Source organism: Apostichopus japonicus, chromosome 21 (assembly GCF_037975245.1).
Source record: "Apostichopus japonicus isolate 1M-3 chromosome 21, ASM3797524v1, whole genome shotgun sequence".
Lineage (NCBI taxonomy): Eukaryota > Metazoa > Echinodermata > Holothuroidea > Aspidochirotida > Stichopodidae > Apostichopus > Apostichopus japonicus.
Window position 1 is genome coordinate 12,084,228 of NC_092581.1, and position 18,160 is coordinate 12,102,387.

Sequence of the window (18,160 nt, forward strand, 5' to 3'; positions counted from 1 at the left end):
TTTGCATATTAAACCTTTTCATATTCGGTTTCTGATTTAATGTAATTTTCTTGTATTTTTGTCACAGGACTAAGGTACATATGCAAATGTTAAACAGTCCAGCAGACTGGGTATAAAATGTTGACATTGGCCGATTCTTGAAGATAAGACAAACACTGACTCCACAGGACATATTCCTGTTTGTGGTACTGTCAATGCACAAATGTTAAACAGTCCTGCAGGCTGGGTATAAAATGTTGACATTGGCACGATTCTTGAAGATTAGACAAACACTGACTCCACAGGACATATTCCTGTTTGTGATACTGTCAATGCACAAATGTTAACAGTCCTGCAGGCTGGGTATAAAATGTTGACATTGGCCTGATTCTTGAAGTTAATACAAACACTGACTCCACAGGACATATTCCTGTTTGTGATACTGTCATTGCTCAAATGTTAAACAGTCCTGCAGGCTGGGTATAAAATGTTGACATTGGCACGATTCTTGAAGATTAGACAAACACTGACTCCACAGGACATATTCCTGTTTGTGATACTGTCAATGCACAAATGTTAACAGTCCTGCAGGCTGGGTATAAAATGTTGACATTGGCCTGATTCTTGAAGTTAATACAAACACTGACTCCACAGGACATATTCCTGTTTGTGATACTGCCATTGCTCAAATGTCAAACAGTCCTGCAGGCTGGGTATAAAATGTTGACATTGGCCCGATTCTTGAAGTTAATACAAACACTGACTCCATGGGACATATTCCTGTTTGTGGTACTGTCATTGCTCAAATGTTAAACAGTCCTGCAGGCTGGGTATAAAATGTTGACATTGGCCCTATTCTTGAAGTTAATACAAACACTGACTCCATGGGACATATTCCTGTTTGTGGTACTGTCATTGCTCAAATGTCAAACAGTCCTGCAGGCTGGGTATAAAATGTTGACATTGGCCCTATTCTTGAAGTTAATACAAACACTGACTCCACAGGACATATTCCTGTTTGTGGTACTGTCATTGCTAAAATGTTAAACAGTCCTGCAGGCTGGGTATAAAAGGTTGACATTGGCCCTATTCTTGAAGTTAATACAAACACTGACTCCACAGGACATATTCCTGTTTGTGGTACTGTCATTGCTCAAATGTTAAACAGCCCTGCAGACTGGGTCTAAAATGTTGACATTGGCTCGATTCTTGAATATAAGACAAACACTGACTCCACAGGACATATTCCTGTTTGTGGTACTGTCATTGCTCAAATGTTAAACAGCCCTGCAGACTGGGTCTAAAATGTTGACATTGGCTCGATTCTTGAATATAAGACAAACACTGACTCCACAGGACATATTCCTGTTTGTGAAACTGTCATTGCTGTTCTGCTTTCTCAGTTTGATTCCTCTTGAAGCTAAATTCAAACACTAATTTACTTCCTCAGACTACTTTTAAATTCTCTCTCTGAGTACTCACCTGATACGCAGATAGCAGTGGATGTGAATACAGACAGGAATACATCTGTATATTGCACACGTTTGCCACCAGACTCTGAGTTCCTAACTGGTTCTGAAAGGCAAGGTTTCCTTCCATCTACGGAAAATAAAATATTATAAAACTTGGATGTGAACAATAAGAATTCTTAGAGGTGAAGTCGGTTATCCGATACGAGAGTATGAATTAACATAAATTGATGTATCTTTTATTGAAGTACCTATCATTTCAGGCATCATTTCCAGTTTGTTAGATTACATTTTAACAGAATCAGGATTGCAACCTGTATTATAAACTAAACAAGGCTTGTATTCAACATATCTTTCATTAAGGCAGTCTACAGTAAAACAAATGCAATGGAAGCTTAAGGCAATACTATACAAAGGTGAATCACAAAAAAGGTGAGGACAAGATGTTAGTCAGTAAAGGGTAAAAAACACAGATGGCCATTGGTAGAAATGGTAAACCCATCCCTGTAGATTTGGACCTTGGTGTCCTTTATATTATATAAGCTTGTTTCATGGTGGAGAGAAAACTAGGAATCCTCAAGGCTTGATTCAAACAGCTGCCAATCAAAGACATAATGAATGTAATATGCAGATCATGGAAAACTTAACAATTTCAAAACTGCAGGCGTTACAGTTCAACGAGGATTCACAGACCTCGGTCAGTCTTAAAAGAAAATAAGACTTTGAGTCACCTTGAGAACCAAGACTTGGCTACTGCTGCTGGTCGGGTCGTCGAATAAGACGATTTCTGGTTTTCGTAGATGACCCCTGATCCAGAGGGCCCGGCCCGACCATCCCTCCGGTTGACCTGCCCTGTTCTCCACCGCTGTCCCCGAGGCGGACCTGGATATTTCACGGGTCAGAGAAGAACTGGTGGGACTCATGGGGGTGGCGGTCCCTGTATGGGTCAGGGTACTGCTTAGGAAGTTATATATCGCCAGGAGGTAGTGGACAAAGATGTTGACTCTTACTTCGTCGACCGTGAAATCAACTGAGATGGTAAGAAAGAAGAAAAATTAGGTCAGACATATTTTCCGCATGACTTCAATTTCTTTTACCCTATAAGAAATGGGCTAAAGTATTAAAGATATCTGAAAGTTAGAACACATCTTCCCCATGCCCCCCACCCTCCCCCCCCCCTCCATTCCTTGTAAATCAAAAGGGTCCACTTTGTAGTTTAGTAGGTATGAGATAAAAATAAAAACCTTACTCTGCTGGTTGCCACTGATGTCCTTGATGTATGCAGCTTCTATCATCGGTGCCAGGGCGTGCTCCTGTTTGAAAGGGTGCCGCCTCTCATGTTTACTCAGCCTCCTCCTTGACTTCAGGATTAACCTGTTTGAGAGAGATGAAGCATAATTTGATGATACCAATCATCACCATGATGATCATGATGATCATGATGATCATGATGATCATGATGATCATGATGATGATGATCATCATCATCACCATCACCATCACAATCATCTATATGACGTTGTCAAGCAATGACTGCTGAAAACATTTCTCTGAGTTGAGTTCAATATCAACATCAACTTAATACTATCAACATCAACATCATTCAACATCAACATCTTTTGACCCATGTCAATCCCCAATTCTTTTTGTTATTTCATGATCCTCAACCTGGAAAAATGATATGAAAAAAGAGAAAGATAATTGTTATTTCTTAATTGAATTATTTCTTTTTCACTCACTTTTTGATGGCCAATGGACTGTTGGGTCTGATATCTTCTAGCGTTATGTCCAATAATGAAAGGCCAGCTGTGATTGGTCCTTTGGTGTTCATGGTAGCCGACAGAGAAACCTCACCAAACTTCAGGCATGAAAGTCCAAATTTCGGATCTCGCAAAATCAATATTTTCTTGCTCTTTGGCTAAAGGTGAGAAACGATGTATTAAATACACATTATTATTATTATTATTATTATTGTCTTTATTAACAGACTTGATCAAGCACAAAACAGAAACTTCCAACCACAAATAACATTATGAAAACGTGGTGTTCATTTTTTACATACCACATGCAAATTTGGTTCATTAGTGTATGTAATTATGGTAGGCAACTGATGCCAAGACAAATGACTTACAGTGTTTATGTTACATCCACTAGTTTGATTCAATGGCATGTAGCATTATTGCATTCCTCACTTAATGTTCAAGTATGTGATCAACATATTAATTAACCTAATTTCCAATTGAAATCAAGTATTATTTTTTTTTCAAATCATTACCTGTGTCGTACAATTTTCTACCTGGTGTACAGTAGTAATATAACTCTCTTCATGTAAAAGTCAAAAGTCAGCAATTATTTACACACTTAACCTAATTGCCATTTTGGGTTTGGGCTCAACATTTCCAATCAGTTTTGTTTCATTTGGTGTATAACTAAAGCTTCCTTTAAAAGTCAAATTAAGTAATAAGCAAGTAATACCTATTCCTTCATTTCTTAGTTCAATCTATCACTTACAAACCGTCACGATACCATCTCAAACTTACCAGTTTTGGTTCGTTGGTGTACAGTATCACTGTAACTCCCTTCAAGTCAAAGTCAAACTGAATAGCCATGTCATTATCGCCTCCTTCGGTTGGAACGTCCTTCGGTTCGGACGAGACTGCCGCAGTCGACTCCGATGGTAGGGACTCGTCTGACCGGTGAATCTCTGCGCCAACGATTACATCACCGTCTGGTTTTAAAAGAATCAGAGAAAGAGAAAACCGCGTCATTCATAGAAGTAACGTCTCTGAGAGGGTACTCGTAGCCGTTTTTGACAACTGCTATCGCACAGCCAATTTTAATTTATGATGAGGCTCAGATGTTTAAAGGAATATTTCTCAAAAACTAAAGTTTGTATAGAAATACAACCTGGATTGAAAGCAGTGGTCTTAAGCAGTCAACGACATATGAAAATTAATTTTGTGCCTACAGCGGTCCTTTAATATTGCATAGCTTGGTTTATCATTCAGATAACACTTGTAGCAAATATTATCACCACTTGAAGTCACCAAAACGGGAGAAAATAAGGCTTCAAGCGAGCTGAGCGGATGCGAAACAAGCATCAAAACCTTTGATGTAGACTTGCAACTTAACAGAGCAATTCACAGGAAAAGAATGACCAGGCCAAGGCACCAGATCTGGCCAGACAGAGCTGGCTAGACTGGCTGCCCTTGGCAGGCTACAGTATAGTTGGTGGTAGTTTTTTTTTGTGAGTTGAGCGCCGATTGCGCGGGAAAATGCATAAGTAATTTGTCCAGAAGGTAAGGAGTTCCCGATGTAAGTTACCTGGATAAGTCACATTAGTACTGGTAGCAGACAGGTTTCCCCGTAGAGCTGCCAATGTAGTGATGATATCTTGCTCGCCAATGTTCACCTGAAAAACAGATAAGAGAATAAGAAATGATGATGCTGGCTTAGTTCAGTCACCCACTAATGTAGGCAAAGTAGTCTTGGTTTACTACCCACGTTCTATTGCCATGGAAATAACAAATATAACATGTCATTAATATATCTCTTCTTGGAAACTCCAATATTGCAATCAGTCTCAATTTTTTTTTTTATCACAGAACCAATGTAGCACCATACCAGCACCAATATAGCACCAGACCAGCACCAATGTAGCATGACACCAGTACCAATGTACCGCCAGACCAGCACCAGTGTAGCATGACACCAGTACTGATGTAGCACCATACCAGCACCAATGTAGCATGACACCAGCATAGATGTAGCACCATACCAGCACAATGTAGCATGACACCAGCACTGATGTAGCACCACACCAGCACCAATGTAGCATGACACCAGCATTGATGTAGCACCATACCAGCACCAATGTACTACCATACCAGCACCAATGTAGCATGACACCAGCACTGATGTAGCACCACACCAGCACCAATGTAGCATGACACCAGCATTGATGTAGCACCATACCAGCACCAATGTACTACCATACCAGCACCAATGTAGCATGACACCAGCATTGATGTAGCACCATACCAACACCGATGTAGCACCATAAGTGTTTATTTATCTTGTCCTTTGCATTCACTATAACATTTATTCACTCACTGGATGTATAAACACCAGTGTCATGACTCTAGTCACTCAAGTTCTAAACGTGCAGTGATTCAAACAAGTTTATTGTTTTTTTTTCTCAATAGAGATAATAAAAATGACTTGAGTACTGCTAGATGACTCAACTAAAGCCAGTATCTCGTTACAACTATGATAAATATGAAAGACTTTAATGCACCAGCCTATCCGGGTAATAGACAGTAGCTGTTTTTACAGAAATATCCTTCACCAAGGACCTGGTGAATCTGCTTTTATCAAAATGTCTTTGCTAAAACTCGCTAAAAATCCTCCAAAGATAGCTACAAATATCTCTGAATACTTGTTACTCGAATGCATTCTACAGCTCACCTTAATGGCCTCCAGCATTCCTTCTATCGTGGTAGGGATCATCCTTGTGTGTTCCTTGCTCAGAGGTTGTTTAATCAACAGACCAAAGCTGACAGGTTCTACGATCAGGCTGTGAGAGCCGAGGACTTGATTCTCATCCACAAGGCCTCTGTAAAACAAAAATAACAATACAAACAAGAGTTAAAACCCAACAACATCTACAGTAACATGTGACTTTCATGTTCTGCTGTTTTAAGTTTTGTTCAAATCACAGGACAGATGAACAATAGTATAGAAAGTAACTGCACCAAAAACCAAGGATTACAAAATCATATCAACTTTAATACACATAGTAGGAACCCTAAAGTGTGCTCAGGGGTGACGTTTGGTGTCATTAGGGGTGTCATTTGGTGTCATTAAGAATTATAAAGCCAAACCCAAGTGGATTTCAAATACAGTTACGGTCTGTATTAAATGGGCTTATTTACTCAATTTGATGTGCGATTTAACTTACAATGAGATGGATATTCATTCATAGGGGATATACTTTCTGTGTCTGAAGGCACTGCCAGATTATATAATAGGCAGATGAAGAAAGTGTCTAGGGGGACCTCCAAGGTCAAGGGGTGGGTGTCTGTGAACACTTCCAGGCACTTGAGACTTTCAAGCAATCATGCCTGATAATCTTACATGGGGGGTGGGGTAATATGGTGCCTTAGGGCTCCAGAGGGTATTAATTTGGCACTGTCAGAAAGTCAATGGAACAAGTTTGCCCTAACCACCATACACCGTGCTATGGGTGAGTGGGTATAGGCAGTGCCCAGTAGTAGTAATCAAACCTATAGTCTCTGAAAGGCTATGGGTTCAAAGGCATGAAGGTAAAATGTGTACAAGTTAAGGATCAATCCATAATAATCAGCTTTAATTAATTATCAGCTTTAATAGACAGTTGACTGTATAAATTCTGGTACCATCGCATTACATGCAAGCAATACCACTCGGTAAATCTATTTCTTTCTGTGAATTTGATAAAGCTATTTCCATATATTTTCATCATACCTCATAACTTGAGCTTGGCTGAGTTTCAGGGACAGATTCAACATGATTATCTTCTGTGATGTCTGGGCGATGAGGATGCTAGTCTCCTCCAGAGAGCTCTTTAGGGAGAGATTGCCGAGATGTACCACGATGCAATGCGGCGATTGCCAGTTCTGGGGTATGTAGACCACCGGTGCATTTATCTCGATGTCCATCTGGATTCCCTTACCACGAGTCTGAATGTCATCCACCTTAAGAAAAATGTTATTTGGTTGAAAGATCGGGAAAAAATACCAATTAAAGAGAAAGGGACAGAAAAAAAGGGAACTGAATAACTCTAAGTTTCCATGTTTACAAACATTAATGTACAATAGTTCCCAGAATAGAGTGGAGAATAAGAATAAGATAATAACTGATACTGAGATGCAGCCTGCACTACTTAAAGTTGTCTTTTACTTTTTGGTAAAATTATTTCACCGACAAATGTTTAATATAAAACGTGAACATTTAACTACTAAACGGACGGATGCCTTTCACAGACGTATTCATTGATCCCAAACATTCTATCACACAGTGTTGTGGGATAGTTCGATACTTTTAGATATTTTCAAGTTTCAATAAACCATAGAGATGGAAACTTGATAAGGTGAGTTTTGTAGGGAATTCAAGACCAAATTACAGTCTTGTGGAAAAGACAGTAAGAGTAAACAATTAATATCCCTTAATATCAATTATTCAGCTTCTGATTCAACCTTCTACAGAGATGAGACCAATCCTTACCTGTTTTTGAACAGCTTTGGTTGAGGCATCTTTAGCAGTGTCCAATGTTGATTGGTTGACAAAAGGTTCAAAAAATGCCTGAATGATGATGAATAACAAAATGGCTTAATAACAACAACAACAACAATAATAATAAAAATAAAAGAAAAAATAATGAAACAATCTTGTTCTCAGAAACACTTGATTTCTTAGTCAAGTCAGAAAATGATGGAACATTTTCTTTTGGCTTTGGTGTTGTTTGCTATAGGACCAAGAACATTTATATACTCAACTGCAACCCTAGAACTTCTTTATGTACTGTGCACAAGTCTGTATATGAAAACCTGTCCCCAGCAAGCACAAAAATTAAAAATATTTAATGAAGTTAAATTTACACGGTAGAGTTGTAACGGATAAATGTTTAATTTCCACAAACGGGAAATAATACCTACAATGACCTGTCTTTAATATAAGCTTGTATGAAGTATTAAATGTGACTCACGGTAAGATTTTTGATAAACTGTCCTAGTAGAACTGTTTGTATTCTGCCCCCTCTGAAGCGAATGCTATAGTCCAGGGGGATCGGAGAAGTTGCAGACGGCTGGGTACCGGTAACTTGAGGTTTTGCTGGTACTTTGAATGCCGTAAACTGTGGATGAAAAAAACAAACGTGAGGTACAGAACATTTACGAAGGATGGGATGCCTAAAGAAAAGAACGAGAAAAAGTAGGGGCGGGAGGGCGGGGAGATATTAGAAACTTAATATTTCACAATGTGTTCTATAATAACAAGGGCTAAATCAAACCTCTCCTCATAGACAGAGAAGTTTGTTGGAGGTCCAGACATTTTTTATCCTAGCATGATCTTCTTCAAAGGCACAACGATTTGCTGTTTCAATCTAAAGTTGTGGTCATGTGATAATTAACTTTTTGAGGAAAACTGCTTCTTTTTGAGGTTGTTCTGAACCTGTCAGAACTTAAGAGTGGAATGGGGTTTCATCATTTTGATGTATCATGAGAAAGATAAAGAAACATTACAACAACACAAACAATACGAAATGAGAGGATGTTTTATTCTTCAATAAATAGTAACCAGTTAATATGAACAACTTCTTTCAAACACCTGGATAAAATAAAAGAGTTTATTAATACCTTGACATCAAATGCGGTCTGATCCTGTAGACAGACAATCTTCTTATAGAAAACAGTCTCAAGTGGATCCTCAACACTGAAGTCCTGAAGACTGGAAAATGAACAGAACCGTTGAAAAAAAATACATAGTCTAGCACCTCTTTGGTCCCTACGGTACAAATGGACCAAGGGGGCGTGGGGAGGGGGGGTACACTGATCTGTCCTGAGCTAACAAATTCATTGTCAATATTATACTGAAACCAGGGTACAGAGAAGATCTTAAAAAGGACATGAAGCATAACAGGAAATTATAATTATGCAGTTACATGTTTTTACAATTCATTACAGAACCTTAATGAGGAGCTAAAAGAAAAACATGAAACCAGACACTGATGTTTAAAGATACGCCTGGTAAATGTATTCAATTTATGAACAGGACCAGGTGTTGGCATTGGCCTACAAAATGTATAAAGGAGCTCTAAGCCACACACGCAAGCCACATACTAACATCCAATTTCAATGATATACCTAGTAATTTCAGTTCACTCAGAAAAGAAGGTGTTTGCATAAAAATTAAACTTGATGTCGGCACTAATTGTGTAAATCATACCAAATAAGAGACATAAATTGGTATCGTATACAATATTTCTTGTTTCACTTGAGAATATCAATTTTACCTTGCTCTAACGGTAGTCCTTGTGATCTTATCCGTCACATTTGACCGAAGACCTCGGAGATAAACTTTAGCCAATGTATCGTACATGTCACATAGCACCACGCATAGGAATTCTACATGGACCTCGGCATAAAACTGTGTGACACTCCTCGCGACAACATTAGCAGCAGCAGGTGATGTACTAACACCACCAGCTGTGCCTGCTGCACTGGTGTCGGCAGTGGGACTGGCTACGTTTGAAGCACCTCCAGTTGGTAGCAAAGTTTCAAATCTGAAATGTCAAATGAATCCACAATAATGTCTCGAGGTGCATCTTTTCTATCATGACCTGGGCTGGTTAGCTTATATTCAGCCTTAGACAAAGACATATTGACAAGGGAGAAGTAGATAGCAACAGAGTCTAGTTTTCTGCACACTCGACCAGAGATTTGAAATTTATCGAACTTGTTTTGGATGCTGAATTAACAGAGACTTTTCTCTGCTGAGAGTTGACCCACTCCTTGACCTTAAGATCAGGATGTGAAATATGGTACTATCAATCTAGTGCATTGATAAAACAAATTAACATTCAAAATAACAAAATTGGCACAAAAGAAATTTTCAGAAGTACCAAATGGGAGAAAGAATGAAACCATGTATAAAATACACATGAACTGATGGAAACTGTGAAAATAATTAAAGCAAATAAACAATTTTGACAAGGTAAAAATACTATGACATATCTTTTTGACATTGGTTGCTGAAATTTGTGGTTGTCATGACAACACACTTTGATGGAGAAATTCAGAATTAAATTTTACTGTCAACATTTTGGACAGCCTGCAAAATAAATCCTCCCTACCTTCTCTGGAGTTTCTGACTGGTACTCATTAAATAAAGCATAGCTGATCTGTGGAATGTTGCATTGATGGCAGAGAGTCGTAAAACGATGGATTGTTCTATGCCTCCATAGTAACTGTTGAACTCTAGACATTCCTGGCTCACCTGCAGGAGAAGAATATTACCGAAAGAATAATCACATTTCCAAACCCGAATGGATCACGTCAGGTGCAAAGATATGTTATTGTTCTTTCCACCAAGACCTCAAGTTTTTTTCATCTCTCAAGACAAGTTATAATGTGGCAAGTTGCATTGCCTCAAGAAGTATGGTTACATGTGATGCAGTATTTCTCGGGTTAGGGTTAGGACTAACCCTAGGGGTTAACCCTAACAAAAGGGTTTTCCTGGTCCACAAGATACGTCATTCATTGGGCTGTATCATGCATGATGACATTGCTTGACATATTAAACTGTGTACAAACGGTTCTCTTGAGAAATACTGTCACGTGAAGATTGGCTGTTCGGTCTTTAATACTAATGCATATTCATAAACACATAACTGAATTCAGCCAATTGCAACAATTTTCCTATATATGCTTGTGCAATTTTACTCTATATGATATTTTCATGTCACACTTCCAAGCAGCTGTATCAATATGACAATATGGAAAGGTCTGAACCTTTTATATGATAGGAATATGATATTCATACTGCTCATACCATCAGTTAGTGCTTAGCAACCTGTAATGGCAGTACAGTTTATTTAGACAAAAAACTGTCCCAACTGGGTGCTACTCTCAACACATTTAGCCCGCACCTTTGGCAAGGTGTTCACATGTAATTCTAATCCACACTTAACTAGCCAAATAGACTTAACACCAACATGATGTATAGGCCAACAAAATTATAATAGTTCTCTGGGGTGTCAATGGATGTGTAAAGCTTTGTCTACACAAAAGAGAAAATAGTTAGAAAGGTGAAATTAAACAATTTAACTAACTTTAGTATATTTATTAGCAGCAACTTTTAATTTTGTTAAGTTTTTTAAATACCTTTCTGAACAGTACTGAGATGAGTTCTGATTTGGTTGGTGAGCTAAGGAGATGTAGGTAGGTACCATCTGGACCTAAATGTAAAAGAAAAGGAAAATAAAATAGTTATACAAACAAAGGAATAAATGAAAAGGAATTGACATCATTTTGCAACACTGTTAAATGAGTCACACCACAAAAAAGACCAGTGGAAAGAACTAAAAGTACCTAAAGGAAATATACCCAGAAAGACAAGTGGCTTAGTGAATCCTTGTCACATTTGATATGAGAACATTTGATGTAAACTGTGTATTCAAGGTTCAGGTAGTACTCAATTAAATATACCCACATACAAGGTTGAGGTTCTACTCAAATTAATAGATGTACCCACATACAAGTGTGAGGTTGTACTCAATTAGATGTACCCACATACAAGAGTGAGGTTGTACTCAATTAATTATACCCACATACAAGGTTGAGGTTCTACTCAATTTAATAGATGTACCCACATACAAGTGTGAGGTTGTACTCAATTAAATGTACCCACATACAAGGCTGAGGTTGTACTCAATTAGATGTATTTGCATACAAGGTTGAGGTTCTACTCAATAAGATGTACCCACATACAATTTTGAGGTTGCACTCAATTAGATGTACTCACATACAAAGTATGAAGTTCATTCAAGCTGTACTGGTTGACTTAATGTGTTTACAAAGTGATTCTAGAGTTTGAACTCTGTTGACCAAACATGGCCTTTTAACCTCCACAAATAGCATTACGCTTCTTGTACACAATAAGGTGGACCCACACACCAGGTACGAACTTGATCCATCATGTGCTCTTTTGAATTATTGTGTTTAAACAAGCCAACCTGCATCACATACACACAAATAGGCACACCAGTACACATATTCCACCGCAACCCACCCCATCACCGACGCATAGATTCCTGTTGCACTTGCCAAGGACTCAAAGACAGAAAACACTTTCCTTTGCTTTCCTAACAATATTTATCATCAAATGTTACGGTTTATTAAATGAACCGTAATTTAATTTTGGACCTCACCGACATGTAGCTTGTCTATAATTTGTATTCCTCTAAGTCCCATCTGTACCGCTATCCCGTGATTACTGACGGCTGCGTCCACCAGGAGGGAATCGACTCGGAACGTGAGATACTCTACTCCTACCGTCGCGTCCAGGACACCTGCTCCCTCTTCATCGCTGAGAGCATGAGAGGATGGTAAGAGCATGCGGTCCTTCAACGCCAGGGTCAGCACAATCTGATGATGAATTAAAAAATAAAAGAAAGAATGCTAAATGAGGGAACAAATTAAATATCACTCGAAATAGGGCTTCAGATTTGTGGACTATCAAATAATGATTTCCTATGCTCCACTCACTGAGTTATGCTTAATAAAATGAAGAATTAATAACAATAATAATAATAAATTACATTTATATAGCCCTTAATACAGCATTTGAAAGCGCTTTACAAAGTAGGAAAGAGACAAGGGAAACCAAGGGGAAAAAAAAAAATAGGAATCAAGGAATTTACACAGAATTTTGATCTTGATATGATAATCCAAGTAAAAAACAAGGAAAATACTGAGTGCTAGCAAATGTTCTCTAGCTAAACCATTTCTAAGATATCTAAAATATATTAAATCTCTGGATTGCTCCTTTAAGGCTAAATTGATAATGACGTCCACTCCTCACTGATATTAATTCATTGTTTCATAAATTCCAACAACTCAACTGAAACATCTTCTTTTAATTTTTGTATAAGGAACAGAGCATTCTTGGATGATATTTATCACCATTTGGCCTTGGCAACTTGGTAACATATTTAAACATATCATTTGAGGCCACAAAACTCTTATGTCTTCCCTTTGAGTTTTGTACTGCTTCTGATGAACTGACCTTATAGTCTGCAGTGTATTAGACTACATAGTCCAGCCACTTCAACTGATGAAACTCAGCTCAGTTTAAAGGGTCTTTCTCAAAATTTAAATGTGTTAAAAAAATACAACCTGGACTGATAGAAGTGGTAGGTACTGTATGTAGTGGTCTACAAAATATCAAAATGAAATTTGGTGCCAAAAAGTCATCCTGAAAAAAGAAAAGGCCGGCTTCTTACTCACTATTCTGACGAGTTGGACTAAGTGACAAATTTATAGGAAGGTGAAAGCTCTAATAACATGTGTGAACTGACATTCGTCCTTTTTTCTTTACCACAATATGACCAATAATTAAGAAATGAAGGAATGGTGGACATAGCAATGGCAAGGAAAAATGAAAAGAAAAGAGGGAAGCACTGCCGTACAACTATACATACATCACCTATCTGACAAAAGATATCTTATACTTAAACTGAAACAAGGATAATGATATACAGAGTTCTCTTCAATATTGTCTGCAGACTGTTAGTATTACCTCTCTCATGTGGAATCTGAGGAGCATACTGGTTTCATTGGAAGGTGAGTCATTGTCATCGAAGGTTGGTACTTGCATGCTGCTGCTGGACCATTCCTCTATCGTTTCATCTGAATGGTCAGAGGCGGTGTAAAACTTCTCTTCTGCATAAAGAAGGTAAAAATGAAAGAAAGAAAAAAGGCAATGAAAACAAATAGTTTTTTTGTATGGTTTGCAGTTTCCTGCTAGCATGCCCTTCTGCTATCTGTTCATGGGAGGACAAAGATGGAATAAAGTTATTGACGACAGGTATATTCTTTGAAACTAACTGATGAAACATATTTGTGTGTATTGACATATCCTCAGTTGTAAAAGAGTTATACAATCTATATCGACAAAGCACAAATACGTGTACCGACCAAACAAAGTAGAGTATTACATACTTTGCCAAGACGATGATTTCTTAAACGGTGACAAAACGAATCGTCTGGTAGTTCCCTAAGTGGATACTGTTCTTACTGATAAAGTATCATAGACTTAACAGAGATTAAAAACTACTTATCATATGATGAGGAATATGTTTAAAATCACTAGAACAGAACCATTGACCATCCAATGGATTCAAAAATTTGCTTCAAATTCGCAATGAGTTGAATCCAACCAAGTATTAACAAACCCAAAACAATATAGATAATGCAGAATTTGGCAAACCATGAAACATTAGAGGAATAATGACTACTATAGACAAGTTACATATTAATTTAAATTTAAATTTACATTTCAATTTTAAATATTAATTTTACATATTAATTTACATATTAATTTACATATAATTTACAAATGAATAATCTCACCTGTAGGGGCATCAACGCTACTTCCCATATCTACATCATCCACAGCAGATATTGTCTTGTTTAAAGCGTATGTACGAGGTGGTCTTCGTATCGAGGCAGCTTTCTTAGCTCGTCTCAAGGCAAGGTACATAGCTGTAGCTGATAAATCTTGTGGCTATTGGAAGAATTAGTCAAATGTGTTAAGATTGAAAAACTGAAACTACATTATAAGCAACTTTTGCAAAGCAGTAGGTATCGTGAAATCTAATGGTATCGTTTTAAACAACCCCCCCCCCCATCCAAATTGTCCATTTTCAAACGTTTGCTAAAAAATGTTCATCTCTCAATTTTTACTTTAAGAAAATAAAAATGTAAGATCTGTGGGAAAATGAACCTCATCTCAATAAATGGGATTGCAGGATATCTGCTAACACTGAAAGATGATTTTGGCCATCAGCAAAGAGGTTTGGTTGCCTATGGGATGCATAAAGCAGACTAATAATATTTATTTTATAAATGTACTAGACAAACTACAATGTTTGAAAATTTTGTACAAGCACGAGAGAAGACATTTCATAGGCTACAAAGACTACCATACTTCACATGGAAAGAGTCTTTTATCTTGCTAGTAGATATAAATGTGAACATTTTGACCACAAGTTTTTGGGATTTCATTCTGGGATTTTGTAAACATTTTTTGGGCTTGGCTGAAAAACAAATTATCAAGATACCAAAAAAGAGAAGGTTAACATACCGAGTTGAGAATTGTGCCTCTAGGTGGACCAGTGTGAGAGACAGGTGCTGGGAAAGGGAGCGGGAGGTTCTGAATAAATTTCAGAACTTTCTCCAACTTTTCATCTGAGACCGAAAACTTCAATGCCGGCAGAATTGCTTCTATCTTTTGTCTGTGAAAGAAGAAGAAGAAAGATTTGTTATCAGTCTGGGGCAAATACTTTCAAGGTGGCTGTACATATGCTTGTTCAAATTTAAAGTGTGTGTGGGTACAAACAAGCAGGAGATAGGTGCAAAAAGAGATGGAGCAACAGAGAGGGGTGACTAGACATAGTGTGAGGGGCGAAACGTTGCAAGGATGATCGCAACGAGAGAGATTGTGAACACAAGCTTGAATGATGGATGGCCTGATGGAGGGTCCAGCAAATGGTGCGAGAGGGGTCCATCATGAGATACCGCAATAGGTAACTGCCTGATATTATCTGAGGGTCTGAATATGGTGTAGCGATCAAAGATGGGTGCAAAATATATGTCACAGTGTTGACAGGTGTGATGGCATGTCACAATATCATTGAAAAAGAAAGTTGTGTGCAACAACATGGTGTAATAACAGAGTATGGTGTAACAGAGTAGTGGGAGTTACAACGTAACCAAAGGAATGGTTTTTCAGGATATTCTGATCACTTTGATACATACTGTGGCAGTTTCTTGTAATCTTGTTTGGCACTGATGAACACATTGATCTGTAGGCCGAGGCAGGGAACCAGGTAATTATCAGGATTCTCATGTTTTAGTACTTCCCTCCAGTCCTCGCCTGAGAAATTAAACAAAAAATTAAACAAAAAACAACAAATAAATAGAAGAAATATTTCCTGACTCTTTATTTCATCTCCTCTAGAGCAATTATTATTCTCATTAATTTATTATTATTACTATATCATCTCGTGAGCAAAATCAGCTGCACAAAAAAAAGGGGGAATTGAACTGATCAGCAATCCCAAAGAATTACTGAAAATGACAATTTTAGTCTTGATTCTGGATAAGCAGAGCACACTCGGCTAGTGTACTGTCTGTATGGACAATCTAGACCCAGGCTTCTCAAAATGATATTTTCTACAAGGGCCAGAGAGAAAATACTGGGTAGGGCAAAGGGTCCTAAGAGAACCCAAATCTTGCCATACCTAGACTGAGAAGAGTACAGGGTATAGGCTGGTAGGATACTCAAGTCTTCATTATACCTTGAGGGCCTAAATACACTGTTTTATAGTATAAGATTGTTAGCCCGTATTTTCCTTTTCCTTCTTTTCCAGATTAACATTTTTCACTGGTAGGATAAGGTCTGTGAGCTTTTTCATTCAGAAACCCTAGTCTAGACTTAGTATTGATGTTTGCTTTGAAGGATAAAATACTTTTTCAAAATCTTACAAACCATCCCTTTTAATATTCATGCGACAAAGCATACCAATCTTCCTTTCATGCATAGTCTCGATGCAGAGTTAAATGACACTGAGAACACAATCAACTGCTAAAATGTCATGAATAGTCAAAGAATTTCAAAAAGTAATGAATATGTATGAGTTATCAATAAATTACCTTCATTGCTCAATACAGCTTTCATGTCATTCAAGTGAACTACAAACTTATCATAGAGCCTCTCTTCAACCTCGACAGGTGTGGCATCCTGAAAATAGGAAACGATTTAAATAGATAATTACAAAATAAAGCCTTTCGCTGAGAAGAAATTTTCATTATCTGTATAATTAATTAAGTAAGTAAGGATAATTGATTAAGTAAGGATGTAGTACCTTGTAACTACCAGACAATGACTAAAGCTAAATTAGATCAACTTTGGTGGAACTTTGTTTTTTTTTCTCATCAGAAACTGGGAAGCACTTTGAATGTTAGGCTACACTGTTGTAATTAAATGCTTTTTCAACATCACATTGTCCTAATTACTATTATAGGCATTACAAATCATGAAAATGGCTGCAAATACCATCAAAATTCATCAAAGATTGAGTCTTTACTTAATTCTAATGTTACTTATGAATAAACAGTAGCTAATTATGCACATTGATGATGTAAAGGGAAAGACTGCCTAATTTTCTGTCATGTTATTCCTATGCTATTCCTTTTATTGTCTTCTTCAAAAAGAGGTACATCACTTTATTCAAATGATATATGTGCGCTTATAATTAGGGGTTAACATTAAGGCCTAAAATAAGAAATTTGGATGAGTGCAACACTCCACATCACCGTCTGCACATATTTAATGAGTTTCCCAGATTTATCAAAACTTGAAATATGTGCATCTTGGAAACGAAAAGAGCTTTTTGAAAAATTTAGACAGATTTTGAATGAGATCATCATGCAAAACAAAATGTACTGAACATGAGGCAAATTGGCTAGGTGTCTGTTGTACTTTTAAGTTGTAGTGAATAAGTGTCACCAGTGTATTGTCTGAAAAGTCTGACTATATAAAGATCTTTACAGATTTTGACTATAATATACTTATACTTATAATATATACTATATGTACTTATAATTACCGTCTACGTACATGAACCGTGTCAAGTATCTTCGCAGGTGCAATGTAGGTGTCACTGAGCATATCCAATAATGTGCTGTGTGCACCTACTAGTGAGATTAGCTTTACCACACATCAAAAGGAAGTTCGCAACTTGATATTTGGGTATCCCTAGGAGCTATTCAGGTGTGAAGTTTGGTAGCCACAATATTGTAATCGATAGCCCCAGACACTCTGATATAGACTTATGATTTATACGAAATGTATATCAACTCATGGCTAACTACGTCACCTCATTTTCCACA

At 37.5% G+C, this 18,160-nt stretch overlaps 1 protein-coding gene across 6 annotated transcripts in view; it reads right to left on the bottom strand.

Annotated features, from left to right (window-relative positions):
• The window catches only part of LOC139962973 (intermembrane lipid transfer protein VPS13A-like), a 115,778-nt gene that overhangs the window by 40,036 nt on the left and 57,582 nt on the right, over positions 1-18,160 (bottom strand). For all 6 annotated transcript variants that reach the window (XM_071963403.1, XM_071963404.1, XM_071963398.1 and 3 more), the window contains 20 exons: positions 16,922-17,009; positions 16,025-16,142; positions 15,351-15,501; positions 14,618-14,771; positions 13,785-13,927; positions 12,415-12,631; positions 11,369-11,442; positions 10,339-10,481; positions 9,499-9,768; positions 8,843-8,933; positions 8,194-8,340; positions 7,713-7,790; positions 6,954-7,183; positions 5,916-6,063; positions 4,773-4,860; positions 3,989-4,176; positions 3,188-3,366; positions 2,698-2,822; positions 2,180-2,478; positions 1,462-1,578 (listed from right to left, as the gene is read on the bottom strand). In XM_071963403.1, coding sequence (XP_071819504.1) covers positions 1,462-1,578; positions 2,180-2,478; positions 2,698-2,822; positions 3,188-3,366; positions 3,989-4,176; positions 4,773-4,860; positions 5,916-6,063; positions 6,954-7,183; positions 7,713-7,790; positions 8,194-8,340; positions 8,843-8,933; positions 9,499-9,768; positions 10,339-10,481; positions 11,369-11,442; positions 12,415-12,631; positions 13,785-13,927; positions 14,618-14,771; positions 15,351-15,501; positions 16,025-16,142; positions 16,922-17,009 — 3,048 coding nt within the window. The remainder of the gene's footprint in view (positions 1-1,461; positions 1,579-2,179; positions 2,479-2,697; positions 2,823-3,187; positions 3,367-3,988; positions 4,177-4,772; positions 4,861-5,915; positions 6,064-6,953; positions 7,184-7,712; positions 7,791-8,193; positions 8,341-8,842; positions 8,934-9,498; positions 9,769-10,338; positions 10,482-11,368; positions 11,443-12,414; positions 12,632-13,784; positions 13,928-14,617; positions 14,772-15,350; positions 15,502-16,024; positions 16,143-16,921; positions 17,010-18,160) is intronic.